Source organism: Mauremys reevesii, linkage group 11, assembly GCF_016161935.1.
Source record: "Mauremys reevesii isolate NIE-2019 linkage group 11, ASM1616193v1, whole genome shotgun sequence".
In the NCBI taxonomy this organism is placed as follows: Eukaryota; Metazoa; Chordata; order Testudines; family Geoemydidae; genus Mauremys; species Mauremys reevesii.
In genome coordinates, this window is record NC_052633.1 from 952,030 (window position 1) to 972,086 (window position 20,057).

The 20,057-nt window shown below is 52.1% G+C and overlaps 1 protein-coding gene across 3 annotated transcripts in view; it reads left to right on the forward strand.

Moving 5' to 3' along the window:
- The window catches only part of LOC120374790 (prolactin-releasing peptide-like), a 33,903-nt gene extending 15,984 nt beyond the window's left edge, over window positions 1-17,919 (forward strand). Inside the window, exons 1-3 of one of the 3 annotated variants that reach the window (XM_039495059.1) lie at window positions 7,646-7,761; window positions 14,754-14,914; window positions 16,645-17,919. In XM_039495059.1, the coding sequence (XP_039350993.1) occupies window positions 7,751-7,761; window positions 14,754-14,914; window positions 16,645-16,808 (336 nt within the window). In that variant the 5' untranslated portion in view covers window positions 7,646-7,750 and the 3' untranslated portion in view covers window positions 16,809-17,919. Of the gene's footprint in view, window positions 1-7,645; window positions 7,762-12,411; window positions 12,926-14,753; window positions 14,915-16,644 lie in introns of those variants that run through there. The other 2 variants (XM_039495056.1, XM_039495057.1) reach the window with 2 other exon arrangements.
- The last annotated feature ends 2,138 nt before the right edge of the window (window positions 17,920-20,057 follow it).

Here is a 20,057-nt window from a genome sequence, read left to right on the forward strand (position 1 = left end):
AGACCTGGGGCCCTGTTTCTCCTGTGGAGAGTATGGCCATTTACAGCGGGACTGCCCAGGACTGGAGTGTACCTTTGGCCAGGTTTACTCAGGGGAAGGCCGTGCCCGGCGTTGGCAAGCGGCCAAGATCACCGTGCCCGTGGTCGTTGAGGGGCGCCCGACGGTGGCCCTCCTCGATTCAGGCTGCAGCCAGACACTGGTCTGCCAAACCATGGGCCCGCAGGCTAACAACCACCTGGGGAAGATTCAGCTGCAGTGTATCCACGGGGATATACGGCCCTACCCAAGTACCAGGGCCCAACTGACTATTGATGGGGTCACCCAGCTGATGACAGTGGGACTTGCTCCACGGCTGGCGTACCCGGTGATCCTGGGTCGGGACTGGCCCGAGTTCCCCGCCGTACTACGCCGCCACGCCGAGGGCAGCCCGCAGGTCACGCCAGCCTTGGAAGGGGAGACCCCAGAGACTGAGAAAGACGAGGTGGAAGCCCCCGACCACACCAACCCGACGGAAGGACGTGAAGATCCTCCCCCCGGAGTGGGGGAGGATCCCTCGGCGCCCACGGACTTTTGCCGGGATCAACGGGCCGACCGTACACTCACACGGACATACGACCAGCTGGCCTCCGTGGATGGGACGGTCCTCGAACCCCATCGAGCGGCGCAGTGGCCGCACTTTGAGTTGCGGCAGGAGCGCCTGTATCGCGTCGAGAGGGACCCCCGCACGTGGGATACCCGGACACAACTCCTCGTGCCTCGGTGTCACCGCTGGGCGGTCATGAAACTGGCCCACGACATCCCTGCGGCCGGGCACCTCGGTCACGAGAAGACCCTGGCTCGGATCCTGGGGCGCTTCTTCTGGCCAGGGGTACACCAGGAGGTAAAGAATTATTGCAACTCTTGCCCGGAATGCCAACTTGGCTGCCCCAGCACGAACTCCCAAGGCACCGCTGGTCCCGATGCCTCTGATTGAGACCCCCTTTGAACGTGTGGCCATGGACCTGGTGGGGCCTCTCCCTAAGAGCAGCGCAGGGTTCCAATACATTTTGGTGATAATGGACTATGCTACCAGGTTCCCCGAAGCAATCCCTCTCCGGACCATCACAGCCCGCACCGTCGCAGCTGAGCTGGTGAAGGTCTTCGCCCGTGTCGGCCTGCCCCGGGAGATCCTCACGGATCAGGGGACCAACTTTACGTCACGGCTGCTCCAGCAGGTGTGCGAACTCTTGGGGATAAAGCAACTCCGGACGTCCGTTTACCACCCCCAGACAGATGGGCTGGTTGAAAGATTCAATCGGACGCTGAAAGAGATGTTGTGTAGGTTCCCCCAGGAGGACCTTCGCCGATGGGACCAGCTCCTTCCACCCCTGCTCCTGGCGGTGCGGGAAGTCCCCCAGTCTTCAACCAAGTTCTCACCCTTTGAGTTGCTGTACGGTCGGCGACCTTGGGGCCTGCTGGATCTCATGAGGGAAACCTGGGAGCAAGCCCCATCGCCAGCCCAGGGCCTCTTAAAGTACGTACTCCAGCTTCAGGAGCGCCTTAAGCAGGCGGGGGCCCTGGCGCAGGAGAACTTGAAAGTCACCCAGGACACGCAGGCCCAGACTTATAACCGGGACGCCCAGACTTGGGACTTTCATCCCGGAGACCGGGTATTACTCCTTCTTCCCTCCAGTGAATCGAAGATCCTGGCCTGGTGGCAAGGGCCATATGAGGTGGTTCGGAAGGTGGGCCCGGTTAATTATGAAATCAATCAGCCGGACCGGAAAAAGAAGACCCAACGGTACCATGTCAACCTCCTCAAGCCCTGGCGGGAACGTGAAGGTCTCCTGATCAACCCCTACCCGCGAGAACCTGAGCTAGGACCCCAGGTAGCCCATACCGAGGACCCCGGGGAACCCCAGCTCGGGGAGACCCTAACAGACAACCAACTCAAGCAGACCCGGTGCCTCTTGCAAGCCTTTTCCCGCACCTTTACGGGCCAACCGGGATACACCACCCTGGTATACCATAGGATCCAGACGGAGCCTGGGGTGGTGATCCGGGGCGCGACCAGGCCCTTGCCATATCACAGGAGGCAGGTCGTTGAGGAGGTGGTACGAGCTATGCTGGATCTAGTGGTGATTGAACCATCGCAAAGTGAGTGGCGCAGCCCTGTAGTGCTGGTACCGAAGCCCGACGGCTCACAGAGATTCTGTATCGACTTTAGGCGCGTTAATGCTATCTCCAAGTTCGATGCCTATCCCATGCCTCGGATAGATGAGCTGTTGGCCCGCTTAGGGGAGGCCCGATATATCACCACCCTTGATCTAAGCAAAGGGTACTGGCAGATCCCCCTGGAACCAGCCTCCAGGGAGAAGACTGCGTTCGCCACACCCACGGGCCTATACCAGTTTACCCGGATGCCCTTCGGCCTCCATGGGGCTCCGGCCACCTCTCAATGCCTAATGGACCGCCTCCTCCAGCCACATCAGGACTACGCGGCCGCCTATCTAGATGACGTGGTCATTTACAGTCCTCGGTGGGAGAACCACCTAGAAAGGGTCGCAGCGGTCCTGAGGTCCCTGCGGAAGGCCGGGTTAACAGCCAACCCTAAGAAATGTCGCATCGGCTGACAAGAGACCACGTACCTGGGGTATACTATCGGGCATGGAAGGTAAAACCTCTTGTCGGCAAGGTCCAGGCCATCGCAACCTGCCCCCCACCAGCCACGAAGCGCCAGGTGTGCCAGTTTCTGGGGCTGGCAGGGTATTACAGACGATTTATTCCTCAATTCACGGCAATTGCCGCCCCCTTACCGGGGCTCTTGACAAAGGATAGCCCGCGGCAGGTGAAATGGACCCGCGAGTGCGACAAGGCCTTTCAGACACTCAAGACGAGCCTCTGCAGCAAGCCGGTCTTGTATAGTCCTGATTTCCACCAGACATTTGTTTTACAGACAGACGCCTCGGAAGTGGGACTCGGGGCCGTCCTTTCCCAAGAAGTAGAGGGGGAAGAGCATCCGGTTCTTTACATCAGCCGGAAGCTGTTCCCCCGAGAGAAAAACTACGCGGTGGTCGAAAAGGAAGCCCTCGCTGTGAAGTGGGCCTGTGAAGCCCTGAGGTATTACATCCTGGGAGCCCCCTTCACCTTGGTCACCGACCATTCCGCCCTCCAATGGTTGGCTCGCATGAAGGACCATAATATGCGGCTGCAGCGGTGGTACTTGGCCCTGCAGCCCTATGCCTTCACTGTGCGTCATCGGGCTGGGAAGGACCATGCTAACGCGGACTTCCTCTCCCGGCTGGGGGGTATGGAAGGGGCTGGCCCCGCTGCACGGGAGCCAGCCTTGAGTGGGGGGCCGTGTAGTGAGGCGGCCTGGCTCCCGGCCGCACCCGAGAGGGAGGAGCCAGAACAGCTGCCACAGTGGGCAGAGCCACTGCCACCTGTCCCCGCCCCCCCGGAAGTCAAGGGGCGGGACAGGAAGTATAAAAGCCCCGGCCCAGCGCTCAGTTGCAGCCCGGCGGCTGGAGAGGACAGACGCTCCTGACCGAGCTCCTGCTGGACCGAGCCTGCCCCAAGCCCGGTACCCTGAAGAAGACTGGCCGAGCCTGCCCTGAGCCCGGTACCCTGAGGAGAACTGGCCGAGCCTGCCCCGAGCCCGATACCCTGAGAAGAACTGGCCGAGCCTGCCCCGAGCCCGTTACCCCGAGGAGCTGCCCGAGCGTCCCCCCGAACCGTGTCCTGAGGAGCAGCCCGACCTAGCCAGCCCTCAGCACGACGAGGAGCCCATGGTATGGGACCCCGCTGCGGACACCCGCGATGAGCAGGTACCCATGGAGGGGGAGATGGGAAGTAGCCCGGGGGTAGCTGACCCCAGTCTGGCTACTTCAGATTTCGAGCCGATGTCGGTGTGTTGCGGTCAGGACCCCACCGACACAGCAGCAGACTAACTGGCTCTGGGACACAGTGGAGTGGGTGGGCCTGTGTCCCCCCCTGCCACCGCCTCACGGGTGGCAGTCTCCCCCTCACATCAGAGCTCTGACCCAGAAGTCTGGGCTCACCTATTGTTGCTGCTCAGCTCCTGCTTCGAGGACCTGAGCCCTGAACTATTATTGCTGCTCAGCTCCTGCTTAAGGACCTGAGCCCCTTGAACTACTGCTTATTGCCCCGCCCTGACTAGGGCTAGGGCTTTACTGACTCTGGGTGCTCAGCCCCTGCCTGAGGGTCTGAGCCTAGAACTGCTGTTTGCTGCCCCACCCTGACTGAGGGCTTGGGCTTCGTTGACTGTTTATTTCTGCTCAGCCCTGCCTGAGGGTCTGAGCCCTTGGACCTTCGGAGACTGAACTGCTGATTTAGGCCGTGTAGTGACGCGGCCTGGCTCCCGGCCACACCCGAGAGGGCCGAGCCCCCACACCAGACCCTTACAAGCCCCCAACCCTACCTGCGAGGCATCTGTCTGGAGCATTTAAACCCTTCCCCCGCCCATGGAGTCTCCTCTTTTTTGACAATTCCAATATGGTAACCCTACCCTATGGGCCAAGCGCCCACTCCTGACAGTTCAGGCTAACCTCCCTTGGCTGCTTGGCCTGCCTGCCGAGACAGAGGACTCAGGGATTTCCATCAGGCTGCTCCGTTGCAAATGCAGCCACCCAAAGAAGTGAAGAATGGAAGTGAAAGAGCAAAGCTGGACCATCCGCTGAGCTGCTGCAATCAAGTGAGCAGAGCCTGGGAGAGAAGAGGCAAAGCTCGAAGGTGGCTAGTGGCTGTAGGGAGCCAGGGGAGGAGAAATAAATAGTTAATGAGGAATCCTACGGGCTTTGTCTTGTGTGGTGAAGGGTTTCAAATGGGTCTTGTTACGATCACGTTACACTTGAAAATAGCTGGGGATGGCTGAAGGGCAGGTCTATAAAGGTAAGAGGTCACTCTAGGAGCTTCAAGTCTCAGATTCTGTCCCTACTGCCTGCTTGGATCAGCTGATCTCAACCCAACACGTCCCTCAGGTGGGAGCAGGGGCGAGCTCTTTTTCCGGATTAGCCGCCAGAATAGGGACAGGATACATGTGGCCAAGGAACTAGAGAGGCCTGGGGGTCATTGCAGAGTTGCCTGTTAATGCAGCTCTTCTGGGGGAGCACGGTAGGGGACTGTGCACACAGGAGCCCCATTTCAAATGGTGGGGCGGGGGGGAGGGTAATTTAACCATGATTCCAGGGACTACTTGCGCACCTGAAAACTCCAGTGTTTTGGCAGGGAAGTTAGCAATGAGCTGGCAGGAGCCCTGTATCTAATTTCTTTATAAAAGAAAGAAAATTAAATCGATATTAGACCCACTGAGCTCTAATACTAATGTGGTCTGAAAATCACTGTAGGGACACTGGTTAAAATGTGACTGTATATCCCTACTTTGTTACTAACTCTGTCGGGAGAGACCCTGCCAGGAGTCCTGGGTTCGATCCCAGCTCTAGGAGGGGACTGGGGTCTAGTGGGTTACAGTGGGGGGCAGATACAGCTCGGTTAGTTATAAGAACATCAGAATGGCCCGAGTGGTCAGATCAAAGGTCCACATAGTCCAGTATCCTGTCTTCAAACAGTACCAATAAGTCTCTGTTTCCTGGCCTGGGCGTTGAGGCTGCATTAGGGGAGGGAGCTTCCCTCTGGGGTTTAAAGCTGGTACCTGCCTCTTCTGATCCCTCCTCACCAAAAGCTTCTGGCCCCTTCATTGCTGTGTCTCTGCCGCTGGGGATGGAGCAGCCCAAGCAGCAGGGCCGGTGCAAGGAGATTTTGCGCCCTAGGCAAAACTTCCACCTTGCAGCCCCCTCCCCCCCCAACAGGAGCAGAGGGGCCCTGAGGGCAGACGTGGGGCTGCAGGGGCAGAACTGAGGGAGGGGCTGGGGCAGAAGTGATGGGAGGGTTGAGGAGGAGAATTGACAGCCGGGCTGGGGACAGGCAGATGTGGGGGTGGCAGGGACACAGAATGAATTAGGAGTTGGGGTTTGGGGGAGAAGCTGGAGGCTCCCCAGGAGCAGGGAGCCTGGGAGAGGGAGACCCAGAAACTGCAGAGTGTGACCTACAAGTCATGAGAGAAGGGAGGCTCTAGTGGGAAGCGGTTAGAGGGTGTGGAGGGTCAAGTACAGGGTAGGTTTACCCAAACCGGGGGAAAGAAATGAAAGAATAAAAGAGAAAAAATAAAGTAAAACCAGTGTAAGGGCAGAAGCCTGGAGAAAGTGGCGGGAAACTCAACTGAAGAGTGAAAGCCAAATGGTGCTGTGAGGGGAAATGCTCTGGGGCAGGCGGCAAGAGCGGAAGGGATCTCAAGCTGCAGTGGGGATTCGGGATCCAGATGCCCAGCGACTTTAATAGCTCTTAGGCATGGATGTCAGTCACGTCCATACTGACTGTTACCGGACCAGAATAGCCATGGTTGTTATGAAAGGAAAGGAATTGCTCCTTGGAAATTGATACTCTCACCACTGGAGCCTATTTAGTTGCACTTAGTATTGGGCAAATAACTGACTTTTTGCTTCACTGGCAGTTTTGCACACACACAAAAAAATCAGCAAACCAAACAGAAAAATCATTATTGCAGACGACAGGACTGGCCTCGCTGGCAGGAGCAATTTTAACTATTTGGACCCACTTTGATGCTAAGTAGGACCTGCTGTTTAGGTTTCTAACATGTCGCCATTTCTTATTAATTGCCCAAACATCTTCTCATTGTCTCTCTTGCTGAAGACAGATTTCCAAAGGCGGGCAATATCCCAGCCATGTCATTTTGTCCTGCCGCTACATACACGAACAGGCCTCCTTCTCCAGCATGTTTTCCGCTTGTTGGATAGAGACATTCACTTACTCAGCCAGTAGGTCTAACAGATTCTGATAACGGCAAAACACGCAGTGATTTCGTCACACTTGCCTCCAGTGCCGGACAATGCAGCTTCAGCTTCCGTTGGTTTCGCAAATGTATTGATCCCTTTTTGTTAAGCTTTTCTTAGACATTTCTCATTACCAGGTAGGGTGACCTGACAGCAAGTGTGAAAAATTGGGACGGGGGTAAGGGGTAATAGGTGCCTATATAAGACAAAGCCCGAAATATCGGGACTGTCCCTATAATATCAGGACATCTGGTCACCCTATTTCCATGTTAACTCCCCTCCCAGGTTTGGGGTTAGTTCAAATCAGTTGCTTCTAGCTTTGTAGCTACTTTATCTTTTATTGGCCTCACAAAGGTGGTTACTCTGTAGCACTAAGCATCACTACTCTGCCATTCCTTAGACACGCAGCATTCTGCTAAAGATTAAGCTGTTCAGTGCTATCAGAACAGTTTCTTAAAAGTCCCAGCAGGCTCTGTCTCAAGGCTGAATGAGCTTCCTCCCCTGGACCAGCTGTTCTTACGGCATGTTACTCTCTTGGCTTTTGTCAGCCCAGGCTGATTTGTGGAGGAGGAAGGGGGGATACGCTGTTCACGGTGATGGGGTGTGTGGGCCCCTCACTGATCCAGTATTGGACTAGGGGTGCCCTGCCCCTCAACAGGCGCAGGGCCTGCTCCCAGCGGAGGAAGAATTTAAAAGGACACCGGTAGCCGAGGGGAAGGGGGAATGAGCTGCATGTGGCACCAGGCTACAAGGCTGGTGCTGAGAGCAGGGACGTGGATTCCTCCCCACCCCCACCCCTTTGGGAGATGAAAGCCTGAGAGAGATGGACTGACTGAACTGGACACAGAGACAGAGGGAAATCTGCTAAGCCAGCGACCGTGCCCCAGACTGAGGAGCTCCAGATGGGTAGGAGGTGACAAATTTTGGGGCTGGTCAGTACCTGAACTGGACACTTTGAGAGCCCCTCAGGGAGCTGAGCTGACCCCCAATGGAGTGGACGGGCCTGGGCCTAGGTTTGGGATGGAGGAACTGTACAGGCTTGTCGGCAGTAAAGAAATTGACACTGATACAAACTCCTAACATAGAAGCACCAAGTGGGATTTACACCACCTTAGCTTAATTCAGCAACCACATGCAGATACGTACCAGTGTGCACCTTCTGGAATGCGTCTGCACAACATACATTCCCTGATGAGGTCCAGCTCCTTACGTGGGAAATAATGGCCCACGTGGGGGAAAGATTAGTGTATTTCCAAGCTATCTGATTTGTCCAAATGAAGAAAATATTAGAATCCCAAGATAAAATAGGCGCCCTCATGAGTCATGAAAATCCCTTTCTTGATTTGATACAAATTAACATAATGGGTTATGGGGAGGGGAGCTGATGTGAAAATGCCCTGGCTTTGTCCAGGGCTGGCTTTGTCTGTGACATCAGCACTAAGGCAAGGCATAAAACAGGCAAACAGGGGCTCTTTGGCTCACAGAGTCCAATCATCGGAGGAAGGAAGCAGCATCGCACTCCAGAACTCCTGCTTGACACACAGTAAGTACTTTAGCATGTCTGTGTGCCAGCCACACACTCGCAGCCAGAGGTAAACTGGAAGGGGTTGGAACTGCACCTTATTTGAATCCACTGGTTTTTCCCTCCACTCTTTGTTTGCTTGTGTGATGCGTTATCTTGGGGACGCAGCCAGGTGTTTTCATGCAGTGACCCTTGTGTGCTGTGGCAATGTGCTTGTTCGCATGTTTGAAGTTTTTGGTGTGAGTTTTTCTGCACATGAATGTCTGTGTCCTATCCATCCATGTGAGCAGTGTTACACGTTCAGCAAACAGTATTTCCCATAATGTGTTCTTTGCTGAAAGTACATGAAGCCTGCAACGAAAGGCAAGTGTCCATACACAGTGCGAGCCTTTGAGCTTATATCCAAATGGCTTCTAATTCTGTTTTCCCATGACTGAACTATAACCACTACTACAATGTTGTTTGCATGGCAAAACAGGTATTTTCTGTCGATTGAGTTCAGAGCCTTAGAATTTTCAAAAGGCCTGCAAAGGAAAACTGACTTTGAGTCTGCTGCCGATGCTAAGAACGTCTGAAACAATACCTCTCATCCCTTGTAGGTTGTACATGCTCGGTTAGCTCCTGAATTCCAGGCGGTTGAAGAAAACAACACTGGACATGTTAGGCATCTAGCCTGTGCATTTATACTCAGATATTAACCTCATTGTTTAAGACCCATGAAACCTCTAGTAAAACCCAATTGGAATAAAAAGTGGGGAAGCCAGAAAAGAGTAAAATTATGTGTTCAGTTTCTGATCGTATTATCACCCGCAAGGATGGTGATTGTGCATGAAGTTAGGCACCCGCAGCTGGGTGCGCTCGGTGTTAAAAACTGTGCCCTGTGTGTCTTAGGTCACACCTGCTTCCTTCGCTGACCCAGTTTTTGCATGAAGTTCCCACTGCAGATTGAGCCAGCTCTGGAAAAGCAAGGTGGAGTCTCTTCTGTCTGTTGTATCAGCAGCAGAATTGCCAAATTCTGGACGTCCTGATGGCAGAATCTTTATTGCTGATGTAAAAAGCCCTTTGATTTTCAGAGCCTGGCTTGGATGTTCAGGTCTCGCCCTTTTCAGGGGGAAATGGCCTTTTGATTGAACTGAGCACTCTGCTCAAGCTAGAACAGCCACAGGTGCCATCACTGTCATTGAGAGGTCAACTACATGACACTTGAGCCTCCCAGGAGCCGTAGGAACTAGAAATGGGCTGGGTGGGAATGCTGTTCTTCCACTGATACTCAGAGTTACCACCTAAACATCTGCACATTAACTGGTGTCCCCGGGCCATGTCCTGCAGCAGTGGGGTGTGGACTGCCCAAAAGTCTGTCTTTGTCCAAATGGGGCAATGGACAAATGCAGCAGAACCTGCAGCCAGATCCCACTCTCATTCCTAGTGCATCGGCTCCAGTGGCCGTCTTTTAAATGTCCACACTCCACTTGAATGGTGAGGGCGATGCATTGAGAGTGTGCCAGTTGCACGGGGAAGCACTGGTGAGGAGTTTTGACTCCCATGCCCGGTATGTTCGGCTGCATGGTTGCCATCAATTTAAATGAGAACATAAGAAGCACGGTGGAAATTGTGCCATAAGGGGTGTGAAGAAGCCTCAGTGCTCAGAGTCCGTCTCTCCCAAGGTTCCAGAATGCATCTGTTATCTGTAGCACAGAATTTCACATTTTAAAATGGAGTGCACCCAGCGGGTGCATAACTTCATGTACAATTATCGCCGCATGCAGGAGAGAAACCCTGAGTGCTAAAAAGGAGGCGATCAATGGTGATACAGCCCAGGGGAAAAGAACAGGTGTGGATGGACAGAAGGTTCTCTAACGATTAGCACATTTCCTTCCGTTGGATATTTGCTGCTATAAGGTTCAAACTCAGCAGCCTGCTGGCAGCGCTATAACTGCAATCAGCTGGCCTTTCTGGTAAGAGATTGCCAAACAGCGTCACTTCGTTTCTACCTGGAGTCCCAGGGTGATTCCCGGCAAGGGGAAAGGCTGTGTGACTTTGTCAGAGTAAATCACGCTGACAAATTGAAACCACACACCAGCTCGGTGGTGGGAGGCATCGGAGTAAATGCAAATCGAGCCTAGGACCGCCATCCACTGACGGCTCAGCCAGTTACAGGTGTGAGAGTCAGGGCTTGTGCGGCTCTGTCATGGGACTCCTCCTGCTCTCCCAAAGGGGTGCTCCTGCAGTTCATAGGAATTAATGGTTTGCGATTCAGAGAAATAAAGAGGTGGCAACTAAGGGCTAGTCTAAACTAGATAATTTACGTTGCTCAAGGGTATGAAAAATGCACACCCTTCCGCGGGTGGTTAAGCTGACCTAAGTTCCCGTGTAGCCAGTGTTAGGTTGCTGGAACCATCAACCTAGCTACCACCTCTCAGGGAGGTGGATTAACTACACCGATGGGAGAATCTCTCCTGTCAGCATCGGGAGCGTCTACACCAAAGCGCTACAGCGGTGCAACAACTGTGCTGCTGTAGCATTTCAAGTGCAGACAAGTCCTAAAGCACCTGACTTCCAGCCCTTCACTAAGGCACCTGAAACCCTTCTTAGGATGCCCGCTAAGGGCCTGCTGCCATCCATGGAAAGACTCCCAGTGGGCTTTGAGCTGGGCCCGAGAGCTCCAGTGTCTGCAGTGTCAGACGTAGGGGTGCAGGAGGAGTCAGTCTGACAGTTGCCTTCGGTGTCACTGGGAACTGCGTGGCTCCTTCCCCAGGCACAGCTTTCAGTAGGTAGCCGTCCCCACCGAACACCTTCATGGCATCATCCAATTACATGGATTTCCTAGCATGATTCAGACCAATAGTTTGCGGGTGTACAGCCCCGCCCACCCCCCAAGGATCTCAGCCTGCTTAACAAACGTTCATTAGGCCTCAGAACCTGCTGTCGGGAAGTATTGTGATGCCTGTTTGACAGACAGGAAAGTGAGGACTAAAGAGAGTAAGGGCCTGGCAAGGGTCAGCGATAGAACCAGAACCAGAAATCTACCAGTTCTGGGCCCCAGCCCAATGGTCTCACCACTAGCCCACCCAGCTTGAGGTTCTGCTGGCCTTAGTCATGCACGTGGGCTCATTGGGCCAGAGCTTGGATCCCCTACAGCTTCCCCTATATTTTTCTAACCATTGCTTCATTAAATGACAGCCGGCCTTCCCCCCGCACCCCTCAGCACGAGTTTCCTTTTTATTCACACCAATAAGAAATGGCTTCCAAAACGCCCTCTCTGATGTGCTAGGGAAAGAATTAACAAGGTAGTAGGACTTCGCACTGAGACTGGAGGTTACAATGAACACTTACACTTGTGTTGACTCCTCACGCAGCCAGATGACTTGGTCATTTATTTCCTAGGCTGAAGACCTCTGTCTATTTCTGAACCACTTCAGTGTTTTAAGCAGGTCAGGAACTTGGATAGAAAATAACAATGAACAGAAGTAATAGACCAAGAAGCTTTTCAAAGCAATTCTTTTCTTACAATGTCTTATGGTCATTCACCAAGGAGTATACAAAAAGGAAGAGCAATCAGAGCTAGTCGGGAATTTATTTTTACTCAGTGTTTCTCATCAGAACATGCTGATTTATCAAAAACCAAAATTTCTCATGCAAAAGGGTCAGTTTTGATTAATTTCTTGACTTGACTTTTTTTGAAAATGTTCAGAATGTTTCATTTTAGCATTTTTTGAAATGAAAAGTTCTGATTCCTAAACAACTTTTCATTTCAAAATTTCAGCTAGCGATAGTTAAAGAAATTAAGAGTCAAAACTGAAATAAAACACTTTGAAATGATCAAAATGAAACATTTTGATTGACCCAAACTGATTTTTTTTTTCAAATTTTCAGTTCAGGAAATTTTTGAGATTTTGACTTCTCATCCCGAGTCAGGATGGGGAAAAAATTTTAAATATTGAAATACTTTTATGGAATGAGGAAAACATTTTGTTCCCATTTCCAGTAACCATGGCCAGAGGGGCAGGAGTTCACCCCTTGCTCCTAGTCAAAAGCAATCGAGCAGGCGTAGCAAACAATGTGAGGGAATGAGGTGATGGAACAATAGATAAGGTGACCGAAGGGTGCACAGCTGATGAATGTGCACTGTAGATGGGTCTGAGTCTTCTTACAAGTCCAAATAAATTTTGAGATGCAAACAAATGCACAAAATACTCTGTCAAGTATCAGAGGGGTAGCCGTGTTAGTCTGGTTCTGTAAAAGCAGCAAAGAATCCTGTGGCACCTTATAGACTAATAGACGTTTTGCAGCATGAGCTTTTGTGGGTGAATACCCACTTCTACTCTGTGCGATCCCCACTGTCCATTAATGAGCCATTAGCAGTTGTCACCACCAGTGGCTTCGTGACACACAAGTAGGCCTTGAGGAGAAGGAGGCCTGGGGTGGCAGTTGTGAGGGCTAGTTGGGACAGGAACTCTCTGCACCGGGGAAGCATGGGAGAAGTGGACAGACAGGCCGACAAGGGCGGCATCGTCGGCAGAGTGGAGGCAGTAGGCCCAGACAAAAAGAAGCGCAGGTAAGGAGCCGAGCCATGAACGACATTAACAGTGAGAACAAGACGTTTGACCGACTGCAGGGAAGCAGGGTGACGTGGTCATAGCTAGAAGGTCAGAAGACAATCCCAGCCGTCAGACAGGAGGGAGGGGCTTGACCTGGCTGTCGGGGAGGCCTGGAAAGGAGGTTGCAGGATCGAGGCCAGAGATGACGAGGGCTCAGAGAGTTTTTATGGTCCTTGGTGCCTTCAAAATATGTAGCTTTTGGTGCAGGGCTCAATCATCTCCAGGGCAGAGTACTCTCAAAACTCTGGGCCCAGGGCATTCACTCGCACCAACACCCCTGATGGAGGGAGCAAAGGTCACGGATCTCCCCAGTGGCTGCACTGCCAGGACTTCCAAAGCCAGCAGCTACTCGGCGGCTTTACGGATGGATGGGCAGCAGAAACGTATTAGCCCTGGCTGTGTTACATCTCTGCCATGAGCAATGCAAATGGGTGGGACAATGCTGGCCTGCCCACTGCCCCCTTTGCCCCCCCCCCCACTGCCTGCCTCTACCCCAGCCAGCTCCTTGGACCCATGTCACAGATGCAGTTACCAGCTCAAGGCATCGGTGCCCGTGTCACTCTGGTGGTACGGCTTGCAGCCCTTTCACTGCCCTTTGCTGCCCTAGAGTGTTGCTGCCGAAGCCCCCTTGTGGCCAGGGATGCCTCTGCAGTGTCTTGCCTCTAGCAGCCCCTTATGGGCCCCTTAATCACCCCAGAGAGTCTTGTACCCAAAGCCACCGGGTCTCAGCCCTCTGGCTCCTTTGCTTGCCCTCCTGCTCCTTCCTCCCTCTCAGCCAGCCACACACCTGCCTCTTATGTTAAATCACCTGCATCCGCTCAGGTGAGGCTCCTCTTGTACTCCGGCCTGGCTTAGCCCAGACTCCAGAACCCAGGCAAGCCGCCCTGTTACATGCCCACAGAGGAGACGCTCAGGTGTGCACCTGTGTGTGGTTTCACAGGTAAGTTTAGGTCTCAGGTTTACTTGCAACTCCAAAAAGGCAGCTACTCACTCACTGCTGAGAGTGATGCCAACTCTCGAGATGTTTTATCCAGTTTTCGGAATCCAGAGATCGCACGAGAGTCTTGGCTTTCATCAAAAATGGTTTTTCGATCTACTGGCTGAGGAGAAAAGCTTGAAAATATAACCCAAGTGCACTGTAGCAGCTCAGAAACCTGACTCATGACTTTTGAATGACTAAGGTGTGGTTGACAATGCTGATCATGCATCCGTTCCCACTGGTGCTGGGCAAAACACTTTCAGGGGAACCTTTTTTCCATTGGAAAATGCAGTTTTGTCAAAGTCCAACTATTTTGCGGGAATGTGTCAATTCTGACAACATTTTGGATGCATAAAGAACCAAAATGAACCGTTTTGACTTTCTGGTTTTGTTTCGATAATGTTGAAGTGGTTCATATTGATAGTCAAAACACAGCATTTTGAATCTCCTCATTTTCATTTGTTTCGTTTTGACTTTTATATTAAACCATTAATTGTAATGTATTTAAGATTGATGGTTTAATAGTGTGTATTGCTTTGACATTAACTAAACAAAACATTTTAATGGTTCCAAATTTAAAAAAATCTTGGAATTTTTTATTTTGCGGGCAATTTCAGCTTTTCAGTCCAATTTGGAACAAAAACCCGTTTCAGAACGTTGGCACTTCCATGTTTCCTCCAGTTTCCTGGGAACAGCTGTAATTCCTGTTATTCAGTGAGTGTCTCTCCAGAGAGTGGATTGATTTGCTCACCCCACCCCCACCCAAGATGACGTCTCATTAACTCTCCTGGTCTCTGTTTCTGCAGGCTGGACTCACACCTTGCTAAATTCCGGCACCAGCCACAAGCCTTGGGGGAGCTGAAGGGAATGAAACTGCTGGCTGCCTGCTTCATGTACCTGCTGCTCACCTGTCTGGCCCTGCCCAAAGCCGAATGCCGACTCCACGAGCGATCCATGGAAATCAGGAGTAAGTCCCTGTAACTGCAGCAGCCAGGCCAGCTCCTCAGCTGGTGCAGACTGGCACAGAGCCACCCCAAATGGCTCTGCTGCCCCCCACCCCGTTATCTCTGCCCTCCCCCAGATAATTGGACCCAGCACAGAAGAGCCTAGGAGGTCGGTGACGGTATCAGTGGGTGGCATGGCAGGGTCAGTGTTTAATAGAGAGGCTTCTCCTGTCTCTCTCCCATGGTAGCCTATGTTCAGAGCCTGGTTTAGTCACAGGGTGGAGAGTCTCCAGAGCGCCCAGGCGTTGAACAGGGTGTAGTGCCGAGGTGCAGGAGCAGCGCTGTGTGTGTATGAAGCCTGCCCGCACTCAGAGCAGCTCAAGACGCTCTGCCTCCTCCCTGTACCTCCCCGTGCACACTGACCGCAGCCGGGCGTGGGCCTGGCATGGCAGGAGCAGGGTCTCCTTGCACACACGCACACACCTGTGTAAGGACTTGTCCCAACCTGACCCCAAACACGTGGGGTTGTTCAAATGCAGCAAAAGTTTTTGAAAAGGCCTCTGGGTTAAGGCTGTCATTGCTAGCCACAGTGTGCTCGGGCCTGTGTAGCAGCGCCCTCTGCCGGTGAACGTGCAACATTGCGGGTCACTGCCAGGCTAGAGGCTGCAGCGTGAGATGGCTGAGCTTTCTGTCCTTTCATTATCTAGGCTTTGTTCTTGTCCCTCCAGAATCCCCCTCTTGCTCCGCATAGCTTCCCCCTCCTGCCTCTGCATTTTCCCTCTCATCTTCTGCAACCCAATCCATCCTCCCCCTCACCCCTGGCAGTAACAGCCCTTCCTGAAGGAGTTTGCAATATAAACACACCAGACACAGGGGCGGTGACTTTCTCGAGGTCACAGGCAGGGTTAGAACCCAGCTCTCCTGACTCCCCAGCCCACCTGAATTAGCTTGGGCAATGGAGTTGCCTGGTGCTCTGGTGGTGGGGCAGCCTATACACACACCGGGCTGTCGGCAGTCTCAGGATGACAGGGCCCCACGTGCTCATAGCACAAAGCCCATGTTCTAACTGCCGCGAGGATTCACAGGTCGCATGTCAGCAAGTGAGTCACTGCAGAGCCAGAGAACTAAGCACATGGGCCAGATCCTCAGCGGCTGTGAATCAGCGGAGCCCCACTGATTTCAAAGGATCTGCTCCAAGCCGAGAATGTGGCCCTTGGTTCCCGTCACCCCGGCAGGGCCCTGTTTGCGCTGCGTGGCTCAGGGTGCCTGCTGTTGGTTTTCAGCGGTGGTTGTGAAAGGGGCTGGACGGCAGTCCCTGGAGAATCGAGTCCTGTTCTTCGCCATAGGCCTGGCACAACGGGAACCAGTCAGGGGAAGAGGGTTGCACCCCATTCCCAGTGCCCTGAGTCACCCAGTCCCTCCTCTGTATGGCTACCCCCTTCCCTCCTTCATTACTGTGCAAAAGACATTGTCATTTTAAAATAAGCAAAGGCCACGCCACCTGCTCACCACCGGCAATGACAAGGCAGATGCAACCACTGGCAAGTGTATGTTACAGGTCGGGGCCTGAGCCACAGAGGATATGAGCGATCACAGCCTAGAGCTTGGGAGCTTTAACTCCAGCTGGACCAGTCCATGGTTTTAGCTCGGGAAGTCCCTCCTTCTCCATCCCAAGCAGGTGGCTGTGACACATGCTCAGGAGAATTAGTCCTCAGCCTCACGTTCTAAAGACTTCCTGGCCTTTGCCTTCTAGACCCTGATATCGACCCTTCCTGGTACACGGGGCGTGGGATCAGCCCCGTGGGACGGTTTGGCCGGAGGAGAGCTGTCGTGGAGAGCTCCCGGAAGTCGGGCTATGGACACAGGCAAGCTTGCTTCCCTCTAGAAGAAAGCAGTGAATCCCTTCAAGATGAATGAAATGGCCAAGACAAAGAATGAATTTGAATGATGATAAGAAAAGACCCTTCTCCTCTCTCCCTTCCACATCCCAGCCTCTCTTCTAGGCACATGAAAATGTTTGGTCTCATTTCAATGTACAGTATCTTTGTGGCTATAAATGATAGAAACCAAAGAGCAGTTGATAACTCCAGTATTTTTGCAGACAATTTCCCTCTTGTCTGTTTTTTCTTTTTCTCTCCCCTGTTCCCCATTTGTCCCCATCTCTGGCTTTTGCTCTTAAATCTAACATGATTTGTGCCAGAAAATTGCTGGGGGAAAGAAATACAAATTCCCATGTTAATTATCTTCCTAGAACATGGGCTCTTTTATACAAACCAAAAAAATAATTTAAAAAATTGAGAAACCGAGCCCGGCACGTGTCTGCTGTGACTTGAAACGTATCAGACTTGTCTCAACTCTCCTGGGCCGTAGGATCTTTAGAACCGAGTGGCGTCACTTTCCCCTGAGATTGAGTCTCTCTTCCTGAACAATTTCTCTTCCACACAATAAAGTCTTTTGACGTGATCACCGGGCAGAGGAGCCAGCGTTTTAGTCTGGATTCTGAATCCATCTGAAAGCAGGTGGAATATAACTGGCCCTACTCCCCTGACCAATGTGTCATGCCAGCAGGAGTAATACGCTGGCGAATCAAGATGACCATTTCAGCAGGCCCCACACAGCTGGCTCTGCACAGTCCAGATGGCAGCCATCTTGCCATTGCGCATCTGTGCAGTTCCACCCACCTCCTAGGACAACAAACACTTACTGCTCTGCTGAGGCCTGAGCTGGCGTCTCTAATTCCCAGCTCTGTTAGTCACTCACTGCGGGCCACCCCTGCCGCTCTGCATGAGATTTGCCTATTAGTCAGGTCAGACCAGATGATCTAATGGTCCCTTCTGGCTTAAAAGTCTAGAAGATGCTGACTTAGGGTGACCAGACAGCAAGTGTGAACAATCGGGATGGGGGTGGGGGGTAATAGGAGCCTATATAAGAAAAAGCCCCAAATATCGGGACTGTCCCTATCAAATCGGGACATTTGGTCACCTTACCTGAGTTTTAGACAGAGCTCAGCTTTTCTGAGATGTAAGAGAACCCACACAGGTGAGTAATGTCAGAAATGTTTTGACAAGGGCCTAAAGATTTTTGTAAAATACATTAGCGAATTCCCACACAGTTTGCACCATTTTCTTCAGTGTGGTCTCTCAGCTCCACGTGAGTTGCCTGCCTCTGTCTTTTTCCCCTCACCCTTTGGGGTGATTCCCATCCTTTATCAACTCCTTTAGACTGGAGACAGCAGGTATTTCTATACTTCAATGTAATCCCAGGCTTAGTGGGACTTGAGTCGGATGACCTGTGTGAAGAAATCCTGGGCTTGAGTGTCTGCACTGTATTTTAACCCTGTGTTAGACTTTTCTAACCTGTGCTGGCACCTAGGGCTCTGGCGTCCACACGGCAGTGCGCAGATCCGAGTCAAAGTAACATCTTAGACTCTCTTGTTCCCTTCCCCCCCCCCAAATTGGGGTCACTCTAGTTCCGGGACTATGATGCACTGTGGGAAAATTTACTGCTCACCCTGCTTGTTGTTGGGAAGCATCTTGCTTTGCAAAAGGCTTTATCGGTTCGCTCTCCTTTGCACAGCCAGGAGACTCTCTGATAGCGGGCTTACAGAGCCGTAGTCAGAAGAGAATGGGTTAATCCTGACCTGAGCTGCTGCCATTTGTAATGGGGGGTGGGGGGATGGCTTCCGTATTCAATAGCATGGATTGCAGATTGTTGGGGTAGAGAGCATAGGCGCCAACTTTTCCAGGCGCCAGTGGGTGCTCACCCCCGGCCCCGCCCCGCTTCTGCCCCACCCTGCACCCTCCTGCACCTGCCCTGTCTCCATCCCAACCCCTTTCCCGGAGTCCCTGCCCCAACACCACCCCCTCCCTGCCCCTATTGGACCCCTTTCCCAAATCCCTGCCCCAGCCCTGCCTCTTCCCCGAGTGCACCACGTTCCCCCTCTTCCCCCTCCCTCCCAGCGCTTGCCACCATGAAACAGCTGTTTTGTGGCGGGAGGCACTGGGCGGGAGGGGGGAGATGCGGAGCTGTGGTGCGCTCAGGGGAGGAGGTGGGGCGGAGCGGAGGTGAGCTGGGGCGGGGAGCTGCACACATCAATTTTTCCCCAGGGGTGCTCCAGCCCCGGAGCACCCCCAGAGTCGGTGCCTGTGGTAAAGAGGACTAAGGAATTTGTCCCATGGAATTGTGGGATACTTCCAGCTGACTCCCGGGACCCCAGTGAAGCCGGGCTGCATCTGCATTGCGAAGCAATGGGGCTCAGCTTAACTCGAGCATGGGCCCTCCAGCCCTGCAGGGTCCGGGGACCCTGGGTCCGAGCCCTGGGTTAGTGCAATTGCAGTGACGATGCAAAGGGGCTTAGGCTTGAGCCTGGGCTCAATCACGGTCCTATGCTTCAGCGTAGACACACCCCAGAGACAAATGAACTCTCGGAAATGGAGGCACCCGTGTGAGTGGGGAACAGAGCATTACACAGGGCTCATGGCAGAAATGAGGACTGAGAGGAAACTAACCAATCTGATAAGATTTTGTAATCTTTGAATATGTTGTTACCAGTGATAATGGAATAAAAAATTGAAGTTAATTATTACAGAATAAGAGGCTGATTATGTGATAACCAGAATTATAATACTACAAATTATTTTGTGGTTTGGGGCTGGGTTAATTTTGGTATTTTTTGCATCAGTATTATAGGAAATGGTGGCTAATTCTGAAAAGTTATTTAATGTAATTAAGCAGTGCTGAAATAAAACCTCACTCCAAAAGCATTGAGAAAAGTAGCATATAGGAGAATAGACTCCCAATATAGACTTTAATTATTTCTATTTCAAATGGAGTTTATGTTGATCAGCTTTAAAATAGGACTGTTAAACAATAACAGAATACCATTTATTTAAATATGTTTTGATGTTTTCAACATTTTCAGATTATAACACAGAATACGGTGTACAGTGCTCACTTTGTATTTATTTATATTACAAATATTTGCACTGTAAAAAACAAAAGAAATAGTATTTTTCAGTTCACCTAACACAAGTAGTGTAGTGCAACCTATTTATCATGAAAGTTGAACACACAAATGTAGAATTATGTACAAAAAATAACAGCATTCAAAAACAAAACAATATAAAACTTTAGAGCCTATAAGTCCACTCAGTCCTATTTCTTGTT